Source organism: Pistacia vera, unplaced genomic scaffold (genome assembly GCF_008641045.1).
Source record: "Pistacia vera cultivar Batoury unplaced genomic scaffold, PisVer_v2 Contig407, whole genome shotgun sequence".
Classification (NCBI taxonomy): domain Eukaryota; kingdom Viridiplantae; phylum Streptophyta; class Magnoliopsida; order Sapindales; family Anacardiaceae; genus Pistacia; species Pistacia vera.
Genome location: NW_022196232.1, coordinates 223,000 through 245,105, shown reverse-complemented (window position 1 = coordinate 245,105; position 22,106 = coordinate 223,000). Strand labels below are relative to the sequence as shown.

The 22,106-nt window shown below is 35.7% G+C and overlaps 3 protein-coding genes and 1 pseudogene across 3 annotated transcripts; all 4 read left to right on the top strand.

Moving 5' to 3' along the window:
* Positions 1-294: 294 nt before the first annotated feature.
* Positions 295-2,451, top strand: LOC116142330 (annotated as a pseudogene).
* A 3,841-nt stretch (positions 2,452-6,292) lies between these two features.
* LOC116142384 (amino acid transporter ANT1-like) lies at positions 6,293-9,611 on the top strand. The gene is made up of 3 exons (XM_031427805.1): positions 6,293-6,682; positions 7,242-7,889; positions 8,803-9,611. The coding sequence occupies exons 1-3, from the start codon at positions 6,461-6,463 to the stop codon at positions 9,208-9,210; spliced, it is 1,278 nt and encodes a 425-aa protein (XP_031283665.1). The 5' UTR covers positions 6,293-6,460; the 3' UTR covers positions 9,211-9,611.
* A 3,103-nt stretch (positions 9,612-12,714) lies between these two features.
* LOC116142329 (probable glutamate carboxypeptidase AMP1) lies at positions 12,715-15,989 on the top strand. Its single transcript, XM_031427760.1, has 4 exons — positions 12,715-13,815; positions 14,657-14,899; positions 15,642-15,794; positions 15,909-15,989. Exons 1-4 carry the CDS (start codon positions 12,859-12,861, stop codon positions 15,987-15,989), a joined length of 1,434 nt encoding a protein of 477 aa, XP_031283620.1. The 5' UTR covers positions 12,715-12,858.
* A 424-nt stretch (positions 15,990-16,413) lies between these two features.
* Positions 16,414-21,856, top strand: LOC116142297 (probable glutamate carboxypeptidase AMP1). The gene is made up of 10 exons (XM_031427727.1): positions 16,414-17,513; positions 18,355-18,597; positions 19,340-19,492; positions 19,607-19,675; positions 19,952-20,039; positions 20,320-20,403; positions 20,520-20,608; positions 21,083-21,196; positions 21,300-21,434; positions 21,531-21,856. The coding sequence occupies exons 1-10, from the start codon at positions 16,557-16,559 to the stop codon at positions 21,711-21,713; spliced, it is 2,115 nt and encodes a 704-aa protein (XP_031283587.1). The 5' UTR covers positions 16,414-16,556; the 3' UTR covers positions 21,714-21,856.
* The last annotated feature ends 250 nt before the right edge of the window (positions 21,857-22,106 follow it).

The window sequence follows — 22,106 nt, the reverse complement described above, 5'->3', positions numbered from 1 at the left end:
TAAACACTCTGCTGATAAGCTAGTTTGACCAAGTATATTACCACATTATCCTTGTTTAATTTTAAAATTCCATAGTATATCCTTGTTTAATACAATACTCTTTTTAGCCATTTTATAATAAAATATATTTATAAGCCACATTTTATCAGACACGTCAATTATTTATCAGTCACTTATAAATACTTTAATGTAGTACCCTTAGTATGCTCAATAAATCAATATGGATCGATAAATTCAAATTCTGATTATTTTAGAGATATTTAACATATATTAGTAAGATCATACTTTTAAATGATGGATAAGTTCAAATTGTGATTATTTTAAGTAAATAATAAAGAGTGATATTTACATAACCAAGAAGAATATTCTTCTGCATGTTTGGCTAGCTATTTTTATCTGTATTTTAGACCGGATTTTTGAAATGTTGTTTGTTTTATTATTTACAGAATTCTACCCTGATAATGGAATCCTGACAACTATCCTGACATTCTGACCGTTACAGTTTGTTTTTTCTTTTTTTTTTTCACTGCATCCTCACTGTTTGACCATTTCACTTTCTCAGTATCACTGCATCCTCACTACCAGCTTCGTGCTTCAGTTCTCAATTCACATAACCGTTTTCAGTGCTTCACTTTCTCAATATCCATCACCACCATTTTAGTTTCTGATAATCCATTACCAGGTTCGGTGCTTCACTTCCCAGTTTGCATTACCACCATCTCCCTTTGCTCCTTCAATTCTTAGTAATCCCTCTTCAAATTGTCCTCTCATGGATCAATTCTCTGTCATCCCTTTACACTTTAGTATTTTCGCCAATATTGCATTGTTAGCCATGGCTCTAGTGGTCAAACAAGATGCAAATGATTGCCGGGGAAGATTTTTCTTTGGTGACAGGGAAGCCATCACTTCTCATATTGGAGGGGCTTGCCATTCGGAGGCATGGCAGTGTTTTGTTTTGAAGGGTTTGGGATGACTTTGGCTTTAGAATCATCAATGAAAGAGAGAGGCAGATTTTCGAAAAATATTGGCTCAGGCTTCACATGGTGTAACTCTTGTGTACGTTTTATTTGGCTTTTTCGGTTACATGGCTTATGGTGACCAGACTATGGATATTGCATCTCACATCTGCCCCACAATTGGTCTTCCATTGTAGTCCAGGTAATTTCTTTTATTTACTCTTTCTTACTTCGTTTAATGTTTGCAATTATGTTTATCTCAATTTCTTGCATGTCACATGCTGCATTTGATCTGGCTTAGTTCTAGGACTTAGAGAATGAAGATTAATGTTAGTTATCTCGACCACTGTTATCACCATAAGTTAACCTTTTAGGACAAAATCTTGTCATCTTTGATCCGCAGAAGTTTGTCCAAAATTTGTATTTTTAGCATAAAGAGTAGTAAGCAATCTTCAAGATTTGATCCGCGCCTCGATTTCAGTGTTTATAGTGTTTGTTCGAAGCACATTTATAGTGAGATTAAAAAATTTGGACCAAATCTAGAATCAAGTTCAGCTCGCCATCTAAAAGATATGGCTTGTTACTTATTATAAAATATGATGTATGGCAAGTATAAAGATGGCATTTTATAGTTGATATGATATTTTTTTTCTTGGTTTTGGTTGTTCGATAATTTAAAGGTTGAATTACTTCAAGTTTCTAGAGCTGTTCCCCACTATAAATGACACTTTTGAAAGATTAATCAGGACCAGTTTTGGAATTAGGCCAAGTTCTATTCATCTAAAAAGCCATGAAAAATCAATACTTTAAGCCTTTCTGTTTAGCTTTTTCTCGGTCTCATAGTTGTCAATGACAGTAACACTGGATCTTGAATCTCTACTTGTTTGAATATGATCCATCTTATCCAAAAGCATATAATATATCTCCATAAGTTTGATGCATTTATCTTGTATAAGCCTTTCTGTCTGCATATGCATCCTTGATCAACAACTGAGTGTTCTCAAAAACAGTTTTCGAATACAGATCAATATTAGTCCGAAATCTGAGACGATATGATATGTTTTTCGACTTCTATCACTAATTTAATGTTTTTGGCAGATGGGGTTGTGCTTGGGGCTAATATTTACCTTCCCAACATGGTACATCCAGTTCACGAGATAGTGGAACAGAAGTTGAAGAAAAGCACATGGTTTCAGAAGCGCCAGAAGGGCTTCTGACAATTCAATGACAAATTTTGCAAAGTTTGCATATACATTAGCAGGGCAATTTTGGTTTAGGGTTGGCGACTTTGGCCTCATGTGTGCCTGGATTTGGAGCTTTCGTGTCACTTGTGGGAAGCACTGTTGTGCCCTACTCTCTTTTGTTTTGCCTGCCATTTCACCTCAAATTGTTAGGTTATCCTTGAGTTTCTGGCGGAGGGCTTTGGACCTTTTATATTATCTTTGGTTTGGTTTTTGCTGTTTATGGAGCATATAGTTCCATTGTGGGAGTTTGAAAGAATTTTTAGTGATATATACCAGGGGTGTCTAGGTCAGTTTACGTGTACTTCAATTAATCTTCCGAGACCTTAGAACTACTAGAGTTTCAGTGGTTACTCTATTAGCAACCGAGAAGAGATTCGAACTTAGAAGTCTCTGAGATAATATACCTAGAGTTCCTATCAAATTACTGAACATTCAGAGATAGTTATGACCAATGATATTTAAGATCAATTTTACAAATACAACATCTATGGCTCTATTTACAAATGGACAATTATGTAGTGGAAATATTACTTTAGATCATTTTATTTGTATCAGTTTTGTACAAGTTTTTGGGACATGGCAATGTCATGGGCCTAATGATGTTATCAAGCCCAAAACTGCCAACTCTTATGAAGTCAAGATTGAATCCATTTTCATTTTTAAGACATTTCGCAAAATCTAGTCCAATTACACGAAGCTATGTGTGATGGTGTATGGATTAGGCACGACTCCACGAAGTCAAGATTGAATCATTTCCATTTTAAGATATTACCGAAATTTAGTCCAATTACACGATGATATATGTGATGGTGTATGGATTGAGTATTGATGGTGTATGGACTAGAGCATTTCTCATCGATTAAAAAGATCATTATGTGTGGTAACTTATTGACGGACATGAAAGATATGCTAACTTTCTCTACAACTAAAAAATGAGAGCTATTATGTATGGAATGTGGATTTGTTCAATAGAAAACAGAGATTTATGGTTAGTTGAAAAGACAAATTATGTTGGATACTCAATATCAATCCATTTCTATTATATGCTAAAACTAATTATTGAGGATAATGCAATCCATTTTTATCTTTTGGGATATGTATACTGTCATGGGTCTAGCTATTGTTATGAACCCAAAAAAATTACCTACCCTATGAAGTCAAAATCCATTTCCATTTAAAGTATATCACCTTAAATCAAGTCTAATACACGATGCTACGTGTCGACGGTCGACGGTGTACGGAATAGAGAGCCTGTTATCAATAAAAAAAAATCAATACACGTGATGACTTATTGGCGTACATAAAAGACATGCTAACTTACTAATCAATATAAGAAATGACAAATACGGTGTACGAATTAGAGGATTGTCATTAATAGAAAAGACAAATTATATTGGATATTAATCATTATCCCGTCCATTTGTATTTACGCAAACCTTAATTACACATAAAGATTATGAATTAACAAAGATATAATAATATTTAAGAAATAATAAGATGTCATCAATTGATTGTAGATGGACCATCAAATTTAATTAGGGACATGTTGTCACTTCAACAATACCTTTCTTTATAAAGCATGGTATATGATTCAATGATTTGGTATCTTTTTTTTTTTTTTTTTTTTTTTTTTTTTAATTAATTAAATTTTTTAAAGGGACCTCATGGGCACAGGAGAAGACTTAATGCGATCCCCACTAAGATCAGCATGAGCATCCACTTCATGCTTTTGTGAAAAGATTTTAAAAATGAAAAGTGAAAGTAAATGAGAGATTCTCATTATCTTTCCTTGTCACCGCAAAGAAACATTTTAACTCATTTTGGTCCCTCATTTAGTTCAAATTCACTAGGCTAATAAAATATATAAATAACATTTAAATCCTTTAGCCACCTACTTTTTATTTTTAGAAAAAGTCTAAAATACTCTTTATATATAACGCCATCTTAGATTAATAGACTTTAAAAAGAAAAAATAAACCACTAGTAAATGGTCATTATGTTAAATTTTTAATGTATTACGAATATTTAAACTTTAAAAAAAAAAAAAAAAACTTTAAACAATTACAATCAATGAAGATTTAAGTAATTACCTTTAGGTGACTGAGCGGTTGGACAAAGACTTTGAGTGTATTATTCAAAAAATTTGAGTTTAAATCATCTCAGTTGTTAATATGGATGGCCAGTAGAGTGGAGGATATCCTTGGTCGTAACTTCAAGACGGAGTTAGTATGATGTATACAGTAAGTGGCAAAACACCATTAGCAACAAAAAATAAAAAAAAAATTAAGTGATAATTTAGATTTATAAACCTTAGGGACCAAAATGTGTTTAACTCAACCGACAAAACAAAAAAAAACATAACTAAATAGATCATTTGTAAAGCTTTGTGGTCGCTTTCTTTGGCCAAAGCCATTACCAATCCCCCCTTTTGTTTTGTTTGTGTCATTATAGCCACAAATTGTGGATTCTTAGTATTTTTATTTATTTTGCAAAGATATGCAACTTTACAAAAGATTCATATGAGCATGTTGGCCTCCTCCCTAAAAAGATTGATAATTGCTTCTCTTAGTGACATGTATTACTAGGATCCTACTTTATTTATCTATATTGATAATCATCAATCGATATCAATCGATAAAGTTCAAATTCTGATTGTTTAAGCAATGATTTTGGAAATATTTGACGTGTAGTTAGGATCTTGCAAGATTATTGAAACTAGATGATAATATCAAATCGATTGTTAGCCGATCACATATTAGATGTTGTTGAATTGAATTAATCATTTAAAACATGTAAAAATATAGGATGCGTTTGGCTCATTGTTTTTATCCATATTCCTATTCCTATTCTTCAAATGTTGTTTGGCATGTCATTCCCAAAATATTAGTCTATTTTTTAAATTACTTTTAGATCCCATAAGTTTATTAATTTCATAAATACCCCCTAGAAAAAAAGTTTTAAAACTAACAAAAGACTACTAGTGTCCGAAGAAGTCTGTTGGTACAGATGTCATATGAGATGTGAAAGCGATTTCCGACTGAAAGACTACTAGTTGACTAAGAAGTAGAGCCGACTGCAACATCCGACCAGAGAGGTCAGTTAGTGCTGGGGAAGCAAAGAATGGAATGTCTGTTCTGTAACAAGCTTGATTTGATTATTCTTTTTCAAGAGCAAGCCATAAGGACTCTGTAGATCGCACCCCCACCCACCAATACTTGCCAGATTCCGACAACCACCGCCGATGGTAGCCGAAATCTGTCACAACAGTCACACGACCATCGAAAATGGCCAGTAATGACTAGATCTGACCTTTTCCTGCCAGAAAAACTAACAAAAACACTCCCACCGACAACCACCGCCGATGGTAGCCGAAATCTGTCACAACAGTCACACGACCATCGAAAATGGCCAGTAATGACCTTTTCCGGCCAGATCCGTGGTGACGGCCAAAGAAATGGCCGTCGTTGACAGACAACGACGGCCATATCAAAGATGGCCTTTTCCGACCGTCGAAGGCCACATCCGGCCTTAGATCTGGCCTTTTCTGGCCAGATCTGTGGTGGATATGGTCGGAAAATGCCATATCGATCGAATACCTGCCAGATCCGACCGGTATGAGTGGTTATCCAATTTTTCGGCTAGATTCCGACGGTGGTGGCCGGAATCTGGCATTGCGGGTGGTAGGGGTGTTTTAGTCATTTTATAATATTTTAATATATTGGGGTGTTTATTAAATTAGCAAACATTGGGGGCTTTTTTATAAATTTTTAAATTTTATCTCGTAATACTCCTCTATCCAACTATCCAATACTATCCCCAAAATCCTACCCAAAATAATAAACCAAACCCACCCATAAATATCTTTTATTGATATTTTAGGTGAGAGTTTCGTATTTACTAATAATTTATACTCTCATTATTGACAATTTTGAAAACCTTTAGAATGTATTATTATGGTCGATCAACTCCAACGTCTGTCAAAATTGGGTTAACATTGTTATTGGTTTATGAACCTAAAAGGATAATCTACCAAAAGTTGGTAAATATATTAAAGCAAAATCTTCTTTGTCCTTATATCTGTCTTGTCCTAGAATTATGTAGAGGAAGACTTTACGTTCAACTAGAATTCCTCTGACAACTCTATCACAATCGAGAATGAACCTCTAGCCATTTTCGTAATTTTCTTTATCTTCTTCTTCTTCATTCTTTAAAATTTCTAACTTCCGTGTGCCCCCAACCCCACTTCTAATTGCATCCGCCATGGCACATCAAGCTGACAAAACCACTGAAGTTCCTCTCCTGCAAAGCTCAAGCTCATCAGGAACGGCCTCTAGCTACCAAACCTTAGGCAACATCATCGTTTCAATCGTTGGCACGGGCGTTTTAGGCCTTCCTTTTGCCTTTAAAGTGGCTGGCTGGGCTGCTGGAGCTCTTGGTGTCATTATTGTAGGGCTCTCAACTTATTACTGTATGCTTCTTCTGGTTAGTTTCCCTTGCTTCCTTTTGTGTTTAAATTTGGTGTTTTTCATACCTCAGATGCAGTTTTGTTTGTTTTCATTCGATCATCGTTTAAACCGTGTTAGTATCATACGTTCACTAAGTATGAGATTAATAGGTAGTTTATTGGTATTTGGGCTCCCTCCCTTTGGAAACCAGCCCTGTGAACTTGTAATAATTGAAATTAGAGCCAGCCACCATGCGTAACGAGTCTTGATGTCGACCTAGGGAGGACTGCTGCTACCTGTGGGCTGACGGGTTTATTAACCCTTGAGCTCCCTCCCCACTGCAGAACCCAGTGGAAACTGTTAAAGAAATTAGGTTATTTTCCATTTTTTCATATGAATTGTTGTTTTATAAAAAGTACTTTTTAGAAGCACTTCTATAATTTCTTCTTCTTTTCTCTTCTTTGTGTATAAATTTAGTATTTTTCACAACCCAGATGCAGTTTTGTTTGTTTTTTCCTTCAATTCAATCATCTATCGTTTCATATGAACTATTGGTTCATAATTTTTGGAGCGCTTTTATAATTTATTGAGCACAGATTCAATGCAGGGACAATTTGGCATCAGAAGAAGAATCAAAAGAGGCAAAAACATACGGGGATTTGGGATTCAAGTGCATGGGAACAACAGGGAGATATTTAACTGAGTTCTTGATTTTCATTTCCCAATGTGGAGGCTCTGTTGCATATCTTGTCTTCATTGGCCAAAACCTCTCATCAATATTCAAAAGCCACAATTTCACATCCTCCTCCTTCATATTCTTAGTAATCCCTCTTCAAATTGTCCTCTCATGGATCAATTCTCTGTCATCCCTTTCACCTTTCAGTATTTTCGCCAATATCTGCAATGTGCTAGCCATGGCTCTAGTGGTCAAACAAGATGTGCAAATGATTGCCGGGGAAGATTTTTCTTTTGGTGACAGGGAAGCCATCACTTCTCATATTGGAGGGCTGCCATTTGCCGGAGGCATGGCAGTGTTTTGTTTTGAAGGGTTTGGGATGACTTTGGCTTTAGAATCATCAATGAAAGAGAGAGGCAGATTTTCGAAACTATTGGCTCAGGCTTTCACTGGTGTAACTCTTGTGTACGTTTTATTTGGCTTTTTCGGTTACATGGCTTATGGTGACCAGACTATGGATATTGTCACTCTCAATCTGCCCCACAATTGGTCTTCCATTGTAGTCCAGGTAATTTCTTTTAATTTACTCTTTCTTAACTTCTGTTTAATGTTTGCAATTTATTGTTTATCTCAATTTATTGCATGTCACATGCTGCATTTGATCTGGCTTAGTTCTAGGACTTAGAGAATGAAGATTAATGTTAGTTCATCTCGACCACCATTTATCACCATAAGTTAACCTTTTAGGACAAAATCTTGTCATCTTTGATCTGCAGAAGTTTGTCCAAAATTTTGTATTTTTAGCATTAATCAAGAGTAGTAAGCAATCTTCAAGATTTGATCCGCGCCTCGATTTTCAGTGTTTATAGTGTTTGTTCTGAAGCACATTTATAGTGAGATTAAAAAATTTGGACCAAATCTAGAATCAAGTTCAGCTCCTGCATCTAAAAGATATGGCTCTGTTACTTATTATAAAATATGATGTATGGCAAGTATAAAGATGGCATTTTTATAGTTGATATGATATTTTTTTTTCTTGGTTTTGGTTTGTTCGATAATTTAAAGGTTGAATCTTCAAGTTTCTAGAGCTTGTTCCCCACTATAAATGACACTTTTGAAAGATTATTCAGGACCAGTTTTGGAATTAGGCCAAGTTCTATTCATCTAAAAAGCCAATTCTTTAAGCCTTTCTGTTTACCTTTCTCTGTGTCTCATAGTTGTCAATGACATGTAACACTGGATCTTGGAATCTTCTACTTGTTTGAATATGATCCATCTTATCCAAAAGCATATAATATATCTCCATAAAGTTTGATGCATTTATCTTGTTATAAGCCTTTCTTGTCTGCATATGCATCCTTGATCAACAACTAGAGTGTTCTCAAAAACAGTTTTCGAATACAGATCAATACTTAGTCCGAAATCTGAGACGATATGATATGTTTTTCGACTTCTATCACTAATTTAATGTTTTTTGGCAGATGGGGTTGTGCTTGGGGCTAATATTTACCTTCCCAATTATGGTACATCCAGTTCACGAGATAGTGGAACAGAAGTTGAAGAAAAGCACATGGTTTCAGAAGCTGCCCAGAAGGGCTTCTGACAATTCAATGACAAATTTTGCAAAGTTTTGCATATACATTAGCAGGGCAATTTTGGTTTTAGGGTTGGCGACTTTGGCCTCATGTGTGCCTGGATTTGGAGCTTTCGTGTCACTTGTGGGAAGCACTGTTTGTGCCCTACTCTCTTTTGTTTTGCCTGCCTCATTTCACCTCAAATTGTTAGGTTCATCCTTGAGTTTCTGGCGGAGGGCTTTGGACCTTTTCATATTATCTTTTGGTTTGGTTTTTGCTGTTTATGGAGCATATAGTTCCATTGTGGGAGTTTGAAAGAATTTTTAGTGATAATTATGAGTAATGATATATATATATATATATATTTTACCGGGGGTGTCTGGGTCAGTTTATGTACACCTCAACTAATCCTCCGGGACCTTAGAACTACTTAAGAGTTCCAGTAGTTATCTCTATTAGCAACCGAGAAGAGATTTGAACTTAGGATCTCTTAAGTAATATACCCAAGAGTTTTTATTAAATCACTTGACCATCCAAATATAGTTATGACTAATGATATGTAAGATTAATTTTACAAATACAATATCTGTGGCTCTATTTACAAATGGACAATTATGTAGTGGAAAGTTTACTTTAGATTCATTTTATCTTGTATCAGTTTGTGTATAAGTTTTTGGGACCTGGGCAATGTCATGGGCCTAATGATTGTTATCAAGCCCAAAAACTGCCAACTCTTATGAAGTCAAGATTGAATCCATTTTCATTTTTAAGTACATTTCGCAAAATCTAGTCCAATTACACGAAGCTATGTGTTGATGGTGTATGGATTAGAGCACAGACTCTCACGAAGTCAAGATTGAATCTATTTCCATTTTAAGTATATTACTCGAAATTTAGTCCAATTACACGATGATATATGTTGATGGTGTATGGATTAGAGTATTGATGGTGTATGGACTAGAGCAATTTCTCATCGATTAAAAAGATCATTATGTGTGGTAACTTATTTGACGGACATGAAAGATATGCTAACTTTCTCTACCAACTAAAAAGATGAGAGCTATTATGTATGGAATGTAGGATTTGTCTTCAATAGAAAACAAGATTTATGGTTAGTTGAAAAGACAAATTATGTTGGATACTCAATATCCAATCCATTTCTATTATATGCTAAAACTAATTTATTGAGGATAATGCATATCCATTTTTATCTTTTGGGATATGTATACTGTCATGGGTCTAGCTATTGTTATGAACCCAAAAAGACTATCTACTCCTATGAAGTCAAAATCCATTTCCATTTAAAGTATATCACCTTAAATCAAGTCTAATTACCCGATGCTACATGTCGACGATGTATAGATTAGAGGGTCGACGGTGTATGGACTAGAGAACCTGTTATCAATAAAAAAGATCACTAAATGTGATAACCTATTTGGTGTACATAAAAGACATGCTAACTTACTTAATCAATATAAGAAATGACAGATACGGTGTACGAATCAGAGGATTTGTCATTAATAGAAAAGAAAAATTATATTAGATATTCAACTTATTATCCCGTCCATTTGTATTTAACGCAAACCTTAATTACACATAAAGATTATGAATTAACAAAGATATATAATAATTATTTAAGAAATAATAAGATGTCATCAACTTTGTTAGAATTGGACCATCAAATTTAATTAGGGACCATGTTGTCATCTCAACAATACCTTTCTTTATAAAAGCATGGTATATGATTCAATGATTGTTGGTATCTCTTTTTTTTTTTTTTTAATTAATTAAATTTTTTAGTAAGGGACCTCATGGGCACAGGAGAAGACTTAATGCGATCCCCACTAAGATCAGCATGAGCATCCACTTCATGCTTTTGTGAAAAGATTTTAAAAATGCAAAGTGAAAGTAAATGAGAGATTCTCATTATCTTTCTCTTGTCACCGCAAAGAAACATTTTAACTCATTTTGGTCCCTCATTTAGTTCAAATCACATATAGGTCTAATAAAATATATAAATAACATTTAAATCCTTGTTAGCCACCTACTTTTTAATTTTTAGAAAAAGTCTAAAATACCCTTATTCTTATTTTGTTATATAAACGCCATCTTAGATTAATAGACTCATAAAAAGAAAAAATAAACCACTAGTAAATGGTCATTATGTTAAATTTTTTAATGTATTACGAATATTTTAAAACTTAAAAAAAAAAAAAAAAAAACTTTAAACAATTACCAATCAATGAAGATTTAAGTGAATTACCTTTAGGTGACTGAGTGGTTGGACAAAGACTTTTGAGTGTATTATTCAAAAAATTCTGAGTTTAAGTCATCTCAGTTGTTAATATGGATGACCAGTAGAGTGGAGGGTATCCTTGGTCGTTAACTTCAAGACCCCGGAGGATTAGTAGATGTATACGTAAGTTGGCCCAAACACCATTAGTCACCAAAAAAAAAAAAAAAAAATTAAGTGATACTTTCAAATTTATAAACCTTAGGGACCAAAATGTGTTTAACTCAACCGACAAACAAACAAAACACATAACTAAATAGATCATTTGTAAAGCTTTGTGTCGCTTTCTTTGGCCAAAGCCATTACCACTCCCCCCCTTTTGTTTTGTTTGTGTTCATTTATAGCCACAAATTGTGGATTCTTAGTATTTTTATTTATTTTTGCAAAGATATGCAACTTTACAAAAGATTTCATATGAGCATGTTGGCCTCCTCCCTAAAAAGATTGATAATTGCTTCTCTTAGTGACATGTATTACTAGGATCCTACTTTATTTTATCTATATTGATAATCATCAAATCGATATCAATCGATAAAGTTCAAATTCTGATTGTTTTAAGCAATGATTTTGGAAAAATATGACGTGTATTACTAGGATCTTGTAATATTATTGAATTGATGATAACTATCAAATCGATTTTAGCCAATCAGTATGTATACATAGTTACGATTCTAGCTTTGTATATGCAACATTATTCTTTTAGAAATATTTAGCATTTATTAGTAGGATTGTAATATATATTTTTTTTTAATCCATTTATAGTATCATTGAGTCCAAGAAAGTGTTTGTTTAAGCTTATAAGCTGGTTAAACTAACTTATAAGCTCTAAAATTAAGTTAACCTGTTTGTTTATAATTTTTTTGAGCTTATAAGAAAAAAAAATTGGGGGTGAGGTACTTTTTTTTTTTTGCTTATAAACACTCTGTTTATAAGTTAGTTTGACCAAGTATATCACTATATTATCCTTGTTTAATTTTAAATGTTTAATGTAGTACCTTTTTTTTTATAATAAAATGTACTTATAAACTATATTTTATTAAACATGTCAACTACTTATCAGTCACTTATAAGCACTTTAATGTAATACCCTTAGTATGCTCAATAAATCAATATTGATCAATAAATTCAAATTCTTATTATTTTAGAGATATTTAACATATACTAGTAAGATCATACTTTTAAATGATGGATAAGTTCAAATTGTGATTATTTTAAGTAAATAATAAAGAGTGATATTTACATAACCAAGAAGAATATTCTTAAGTTTGAAATTTTTCATTGTTTGAAACATTTAATTTTAACTCTAACGTACATTGTTTGTTATATTGGAAACGCCTCCCTAGACATTAAATCTTGTTCTTCTACTCATCTATAACTATAATATTCATTCTTGGAAATATGTATTGATATTATATGTCAATCAACATACATTTCCTTGCCTAATTTACTTATAATATTCATGGCCCCACTCTCTCACCATGCATGAATCATTCTCACCAAAAGCCAAAATAAAAAGTTAAAAAGAGGCACTTTTAAACCTGGACGCCCAACTCCCTCACTTCAGCTTCAGTGTCACCACCCTGCTCTGCCACTCACCCCCCCATAAACTCCAAAACTCTCCCTCTGTAACTGTTAACTCCATCAAAACCCTAACTTTCTCTCTCTACACAATGCCTTTGACCTCCTTTAAACTCTTCACCTCCACCTCCCTCTTCACTTTCCCTTCTAAACCGCCGCCGCCTATTGTCTCCTTCCTCCTCTTTCTTATCCTCTGCATTCTGGGTTTTTATTCCCTGCATCACCCCCAGCGTTCTTACTCTACACCCCTCTCTGAAAATCCCATTAAGTTTCTCTCTTTGGCCTCAAACTGCACCCTCTCAGACTATCTCCGTTCCCTCACTTCACACTCTCACCTCGCCGGCACTAAGCCCTCTTTGGATACAATACAATATGTCTTTTCACACTTTGAACAATTTGGTCTTGAAGCTCACACTGTCAAGTATAATACCCTTTTGTCTTATCCTCAACATGTTTCTCTCCTGGCGCATTTTAGCGACGGGGGTGTTGTTAACTTCTCGTTAACTGAAAAGGGTGTGGCTCAGAATGCGTTATTTGACATTGTGCAGCCGTATCATGCGTATTCGCCATCTGGGTCGGCGTACGGTAAGGTGGTGTTTGTGAATTACGGGAGGGAGGAGGACTATCGTGCGCTGGAGGTGATGGGGGTGAATGTTAGTGGGTGTCTGGTGATGGCAAGGAAAGGGGAGAGCTTGTCAAGAGGTGGTGTAATAACAATAGCCGAGGGTAAAGGCGCGTTGGGAGTGCTATTGTACGCCGAGAGGGATGGTGTTGATGGGGTGGAGAGAGGGACAGTGATGAGAGGAGTGGGGGACCCACTAAGTCCAGGGTGGGCTGGGGTTGAAGGTGGGGAGAGCTTAGACTTGAAAGACAATGAGGTTTTGAAGAGGTTTCCTAAAATTCCATCTTTGCCCTTGTCTTTTGAGAATGCTCAAACCATTTTGGAGTCTCTTGCTGGTGGGTTTATGCCTCAGTCTTGGGGTGATTTGGGTCGGGTTAATGGTGGGAGGGTCGGCCCAGGACCTACTTTGGTGAATTTGACTTACCAGGTTGCTTGCTTGCTTGGTTGATTGTTTGTTTGTTTGATTTGATGCATCATTTGGTCAAATTTTTGTTGGGAAGCTGTTTTGTATCACTTTGGTCTTTACTGTTCTATCAAAGTTATTTTTGATTTCTTGTTTGGTATTATTTACTTTTTTTAGTTGCTGGAATTTTGATTTGCTTAGGTTGTGTGGATTGAATTGAAATACATGCAACTTTTGACCATCTTTATCTCTTGAGTTTTTTTGTAAAAATCTTGAGAATTTGATATGTTGATTGATATATTTCCGAAAAAGTTGTAATTTGGACTTGGGACAAAGAATTCCAATTTGGGCAAGTGTCTAGTCAATCCTGGTATATTGACTGTCATGCATAGTCTTAGGATGATGGTTGAAATGGAATGAAATTTTTGATGTTTGTAAAGAGACATGTGGAATTCTGTTGAGTAAGTTTGTAGGTTGGTTTCTGGTACCTGACATGGACCAGCTTCTTGCTTCGTGTGCGGATATGTGTTATCTAATGGATTGAGGAATTTGTACTCGAGGTTGACAAAATTAGGTTCCTACCTCTGTTTGTTGGAGAGGATTTTAGTGTAAGAACTTAAGGTTAAGATTTTTGGTTGTTTCATCTTATCACATGTTTTTATGGTTTTAATTCCTTTTGGTGCAAGTGTTTTATTGACTTGAAATTGCATTTCTATGTGTTGCCTCATGTTCTCCTTTTCTTCTAATACAATGTTTGGGAAAAGAACAAAATAAGGAAAAATGATATTGTTGCTTTCTGATGCTAGTTCTTGTGGCAAACTGTTTCCAAATATGGCTTATATAAAAAGTTTCTCTGTTCTTCTAGGGGGAAGAAAAGGTGGCAACAATTCAGAATATTTTTGCTGTTATAAGAGGGCTAGAAGAGCCTGATCGCTATGTGCTCCTTGGCAACCATAGAGATGCATGGACATATGGGGCTGTTGACCCAAACAGCGGTACAGCAGCCCTACTTGACATTGCCCGACGATATGCTATGTTGATGCGCAAAGGGTGGAGCCCTCGAAGAACAATTATTCTCTGCAGCTGGGATGCCGAAGAATTTGGGATGGTAGGCAATAATCAGTTTTCACTGATCATTATGTGTTTGGTTTTGTATATACTTGCAGTCTGTTAGATGCTGATTTTCAAATCCTTGTAATGATATTTTGTTTTGGAAAGAATTATATCAACTGGCGGAAAGAATTATATCAACTGGCTGCAACGTGTTGTCTTAAATGTAAATAATTTGCAGTTATTGTACTTTGTGAGAACGAGGGCCCATATACTTGACTAGAACCCGATTATTTCTTTCTCAGCAATTTTACATGTTTAGGGAAAAGAAATTCTACGACATATAATATCTTGCTTTATCCTTGCTGCCTTGCAGCTTCAACTCCTTTCAGTTGTTCCAATTGCCACCTATCATCATTTAGTGTGCTGCACATTTTTTGACAAACAGTCTAAAGTTCCATTATTTCAATTTAAAATAGAGAGGTCCTTAAATGATTTTCATATTTTACTTCCTGTTAAATATGGCTGTTGCACTGATCTTAATTGTGAAAATTAGTTTATTGGTTAGTGGCAGGCAACTTGAACTGAAGTAAAGAACAAATATTTTGTTTGAATTTGGAGGCAGTTGTGGGACCCCATTGTTAATGTCTCTACATGCATGCTGTTAACTGACAAGAGCTCGGTCCGTATATGTCATAGATACCTTAGGGAATACAGGATAAAAGAGAGTTTTTTTTGGAATACTTTTGTGCACTTAAGTTTTCGACTCAAGTTTGCATATTGGTTACTTATGCTTTCAGGTTGGATCCACCGAGTGGGTTGAACAGAACCTTGTCAATTTGGGTGCCAAAGTGGTGGCCTATCTTAATGTAGATTGTGCGGTTCAAGGGCCCGGATTCTTTGCTGGAGCAACTCCTCAGCTAGATAATCTTCTAATTGAGGTGACAAAGAACGTAAGTTAACAAGGGGATGAAGTGACAATAATTTCAAAATGTTTTGATTGGTTTCTTTGATCACGAACTAGTTTCATCCCTGGTCTGATCCCTAACTTTTGTATATAATTTCAGGTCAAAGATCCTGATTCAGATGGTGTGACTGTATATGATCAGTGGGCAGCTACAAACAGTGTTGTCAATGTAAGGGTTTAATATCTGTTATTATATCTACATTTACACTTCTGTTTTATTTTGACATCCTGCTGATTTACTACTATAAAAGAAACAAGGGACTAGCTGAACGAGAATAATCCCTCCTGTTATTTTATTTTATTTTTTTTCTTAAGTTTGAAATTTTTCATTGTTTGAAACATTTAATTTTAACTCTAACGTACATTGTTTGTTATATTGGAAACGCCTCCCTAAACATTAAATCTTGTTCTTCTACTCATCTATAACTATATAATATTCATTCATCTATAACTATATAATATTCATTCTTGGAAATATGTATTGATATTATATGTCAATCAACATACATTTCCTTGCCTAATTTACTTATAATATTCATGGCCCCACTCTCTCACCATGCATGAATCATTCTCACCAAAAGCCAAAATAAAAAGTTAAAAAGAGGCACTTTTAAACCTGGACGCCCAACTCCCTCACTTCAGCTTCAGTGTCACCACCCTGCTCTGCCACTCACCCCCCCATAAACTCCAAAACTCTCCCTCTGTAACTGTTAACTCCATCAAAACCCTAACTTTCTCTCTCTACACAATGCCTTTGACCTCCTTTAAACTCTTCACCTCCACCTCCCTCTTCACTTTCCCTTCTAAACCGCCGCCGCCTATTGTCTCCTTCCTCCTCTTTCTTATCCTCTGCATTCTGGGTTTTTATTCCCTGCATCACCCCCAGCGTTCTTACTCTACACCCCTCTCTGAAAATTCCATTAAGTTTCTCTCTTTGGCCTCAAACTTCACCCTCTCAGACTATCTCCGTTCCCTCACTTCACACTCTCACCTCGCCGGCACTAAGCCCTCTTTGGATACAATACAATATGTCTTTTCACACTTTGAACAGCTTGGTCTTGAAGCTCACACGGTCAAGTATAATGCCCTTTTGTCTTATCCTCAACATGTTTCTCTCCTGGCGCATTTTAGCGACGGGGGTGTTGTTAACTTCTCGTTAACTGAAAAGGGTGTGGCTCAGAATGCGTTATTTGACATTGTGCAGCCGTATCATGCGTATTCGCCATCTGGGTCGGCGTACGGTAAGGTGGTGTTTGTGAATTACGGGAGGGAGGAGGACTATCGTGCGCTGGAGGTGATGGGGGTGAATGTTAGTGGGTGTCTGGTGATGGCAAGGAAAGGGGAGAGCTTGTCAAGAGGTGGTGTAATAACAATAGCTGAGGGTAAAGGTGCGTTGGGAGTGCTATTGTACGCCGAGAGGGATGGTGTTGATGGGGTGGAGAGAGGGACAGTGATGAGAGGAGTGGGGGACCCACTAAGTCCAGGGTGGGCTGGGGTTGAAGGTGGGGAGAGCTTAGACTTGAAAGACAATGAGGTTTTGAAGAGGTTTCCTAAAATTCCATCTTTGCCCTTGTCTTTTGAGAATGCTCAAACCATTTTGGAGTCTCTTGCTGGTGGGTTTATGCCTCAGTCTTGGGGTGATTTGGGTCGGGTTAATGGTGGGAGGGTCGGCCCAGGACCTACTTTGGTGAATTTGACTTACCAGGTTGCTTGCTTGCTTGGTTGATTGTTTGTTTGTTTGATTTGATGCATCATTTGGTCAAATTTTTGTTGGGAAGCTGTTTTGTATCACTTTGGTCTTTACTGTTCTATCAAAGTTATTTTTGATTTCTTGTTTGGTATTATTTACTTTTTTTAGTTGCTGGAATTTTGATTTGCTTAGGTTGTGTGGATTGAATTGAAATACATGCAACTTTTGACCATCTTTATCTCTTGAGTTTTTTTGTAAAAATCTTGAGAATTTGATATGTTGATTGATATATTTCCGAAAAAGTTGTAATTTGGACTTGGGACAAAGAATTCCAATTTGGGCAAGTGTCTAGTCAATCGTGGTATATTGACTGTCATGCATAGTCTTAGGATGATGGTTGAAATTGAATGAAATTTTTTATGTTTGTAAAGAGACATGTGGAATTCTGTTGAGTAAGTTTGTAGGTTGGTTTCTGGTACCTGACATGGACCAGCTTCTTGCTTCGTGTGTGGATATGTGTTATCTAATGGATTGAGGAATTTGTACTCGAGGTTGATAAAATTAGGTTCCTACCTCTGTTTGTTGGAGAGGATTTTAGTGTAAGAACTTAAGGTTAAGATTTTTGGTTGTTTCATCTTATCACATGTTTTTATGGTTTTAATTCCTTTTGGTGCAAGTGTTTTATTGACTTGAAATTGCATTTCTATGTGTTGCCTCATGTTCTCCTTTTCTTCTAATACAATGTTTGGGAAAAGAACAAAATAAGGAAAAATGATATTGTTGCTTTCTGATGCTAGTTCTTGTGGCAAACTGTTTCCAAATATGGCTTATATAAAAAGTTTCTCTGTTCTTCTAGGGGGAAGAAAAGGTGGCAACAATTCAGAATATTTTTGCTGTTATAAGAGGGCTAGAAGAGCCTGATCGCTACGTGCTCCTTGGCAACCATAGAGATGCATGGACATATGGGGCTGTTGACCCAAACAGCGGTACAGCAGCCCTACTTGACATTGCCCGACGATATGCTATGTTGATGCGCAAAGGGTGGAGCCCTCGAAGAACAATTATTCTCTGCAGCTGGGATGCCGAAGAATTTGGGATGGTAGGTAATAATCAGTTTTCACTGATCATTATGTGTTTGGTTTTGTATATACTTGCAGTCTGTTAGATGCTGATTTTCAAATCCTTGTAATGATATTTTGTTTTGGAAAGAATTATATCAACTGGCGGAAAGAATTATATCAACTGGCTGCAACGTGTTGTCTTAAATGTAAATAATTTGCAGTTATTGTACTTTGTGAGAATGAGGGCCCATATACTTGACTAGAACCCGATTATTTCTTTCTCAGCAATTTTACATGTTTAGGGAAAAGAAATTCTACGACATATAATATCTTGCTTTATCCTTGCTGCCTTGCAGCTTCAACTCCTTTCAGTTGTTCCAATTGCCACCTATCATCATTTAGTGTGCTGCACATTTTTTGACAAACAGTCTAAAGTTCCATTATTTCAATTTAAAATAGAGAGGTCCTTAAATGATTTTCATATTTTACTTCCTGTTAAATATGGCTGTTGCACTGATCTTAATTGTGAAAATTAGTTTATTGGTTAGTGGCAGGCAACTTGAACTGAAGTAAAGAACAAATATTTTGTTTGAATTTGGAGGCAGTTGTGGGACCCCATTGTTAATGTCTCTACATGCATGCTGTTAACTGACAAGAGCTCGGTCCGTATATGTCATAGATACCTTAGGGAATACAGGATAAAAGAGAGTTTTTTTTGGAATACTTTTGTGCACTTAAGTTTTCGACTCAAGTTTGCATATTGGTTACTTATGCTTTCAGGTTGGATCCACCGAGTGGGTTGAACAGAACCTTGTCAATTTGGGTGCCAAAGTGGTGGCCTATCTTAATGTAGATTGTGCGGTTCAAGGGCCCGGATTCTTTGCTGGAGCAACTCCTCAGCTAGATAATCTTCTAATTGAGGTGACAAAGAACGTAAGTTAACAAGGGGATGAAGTGACAATAATTTCAAAATGTTTTGATTGGTTTCTTTGATCACGAACTAGTTTCATCCCTGGTCTGATCCCTAACTTTTGTATATAATTTCAGGTCAAAGATCCTGATTCAGATGGTGTGACTGTATATGATCAGTGGGCAGCTACAAACAGTGTTGTCAATGTAAGGGTTTAATATCTGTTATTATATCTACATTTACACTTCTGTTTTATTTTGACATCCTGCTGATTTACTACTATAAAAGAAACAAGGGACTAGCTGAACGAGAATAATCCCTCCTGTTATTTTATTTTATTTTTTTTTTCTTTTCCCCCTAGGGCTTTAACAGTACCTGGTGGTGTCTCATGCAGTCAAGCTTTTGTCCTTTGTGCTATTGTCTTCTTGGAGACATGAAATTTTTCCAGTATATGTAATTGGGTTGTCTTGTCTGGTTTGCAGATCCAAAGACTCAGTGGAGTGGATTCAGATTTTGCTCCTTTTTTGCAGCATGCTGGGATTCCTTCTGTTGACGTATATTATGGAAGAGGTATGGCTCTCCCTAGAACTTTATTGGCAATTTTTTTTGGTTCAAGTTGAGGCTGAGCAGATATTGCATCCAAGTTTTGCGTAACTTTGTATAGATAACAAAAAATTGAAGTGTTCATTTTTCTACTTCACAACAGCGATTTGAAGAATATCTCAATATTGTCGAGAAATGGTGTTATATTAATTGTGATTATTTGAATGTTTCCATGTAATTTGACTAGAAAAAGTATGGTTTTTGAGGCTAAGCGGTTAGTAATTTATGGATCTTCACTGGCAAACAGATTTTCCTGTCTATCATACTGCTTATGACTCGTACACCTGGATGGTAAACCACGCAGATCCATTATTTCTGCGGCATGTGGCTGGTTAGCTTTCTCATTCCTTTTGACCCACAGACAAATTATTTTTATACATTATGAATCATTAATTTTATCATCACTTCTTTAGAATAATATCACTTTTTTGTTTATTGTTGCTTTAGTTGCCGGAGTTTGGGGACTTCTAGCCCTTCGCCTGGCTGATGACTCGATTTTACATTTCAATTACCTCTCTTATGCCGATCAATTACAGGTATGCTAAGGTTCTTCAAGTTTTCTTTTTTTGTTTTCTCCCTGTGAAATATTATCAACAATAAGTTGATATCAAAGTATAGGCATTGTTGAGTTGAGTTGAATTATGATATTGGTTCATTTAGATAATGTGAATGAAGGCAAATCCGGGTTTGGACTCAGATGATTTAAACTCGCTGATTGGAATGTCCTAGTAGTCTGTAATTTTCATCTAGCTATGTTCATTTGGAAAGCATTGATGTTTCGCTGGGAAATTTAGATGGGATTTTTAAGCTTAGAAAAAATGTTATCCTATTCAATCGAGGTGGCTTATTAATGAGCACTCATAAAAAGGAAGAAAAAGAAAGAATCATAATGGCATAAAGAAAAGTCCTAAGAATTTTAAATGAAGATTGTGAAGTGGATCCTGCTTTACAATTTTTAAAATTTGTGTAAATGTGTAATTTCCCTTATAAACCTTGTTCCTCCTTGGCAGGCGCATAAAGATATCTTGAGCAACTTGTTGGATGGGAGCGTATCTTTAGATCCTTTAACCATGGCAATACAAGAACTTACCACTGCAGCTAAAGAAGCTGAACTAGAAGCGAAGGTGAAATTCAGAAAAAAAAGAAAATTATCGAAACTTTATGATTGTAACTTTAGATCCTTCATCATATGATCACTAACATGTTTTTCTATTTCTTCGAGTCTAGAGACTGATGGAGCAAGAAACCATAGGTCATGTTCCTGTTCTGAAGATTCGAGCTTTGAATGATCGGCTGATGCTCGCTGAAAGAGGCTTCCTGGATGCAGATGGCCTTCAAGGAAGGAAATGGTTCAAACATCTTGTAAGTATTTTCCTTCTTAATTCATTACCACTGCTTACAAAACAATCCTTTTGTGTGTTCAACGAAATATCATGACAATGGCGCTATTCGTTGTAGATTTACGGACCTCCTAGTGACTACGAAAGCAAACTGGGTTTCTTTCCTGGAATAGCGAACGCGATATCTCAATCAACAAAAACGAGCAAGAGAGATGGGCAGGCATTGATTCAGCATGAGGTGTGGAGGGTTGCCAGAGCCATTCAAAGGGCTGCCAGTGCTCTTAGAGGAGAGCTCACATGAAGTTAGAACAGAAAAATTTGCTTTGAGGGACTTTTGTTGTACATAAAGAGCTTGTCACTTTTCTCCTCTTACCTGTTTTATGTAATGCATAAAAGTTGTAAATTATAATCAAATCCATAAAATATACCAAGAGTTACTTGGATTGCCTTCATTATTGTTTTCCTAATTTTTCTGTTTTTCATTATCTGTTCTATCTATTCTTGGGCCTAAATAATATGGGACCAAAGTGAAATTCTTAAAATATATTTGGACCTAGATTTATTCTAGAAAAGAGAAGCTTTTGTGAAATAAAAAATCAGGGATCAAAAAAAAATTAAGAAAACAAATTTGGGCCTACATATATTTTAAAAACAAAAATACCAAGGTTAGTTGCCAAAAAAAAAAAAAAAGGAT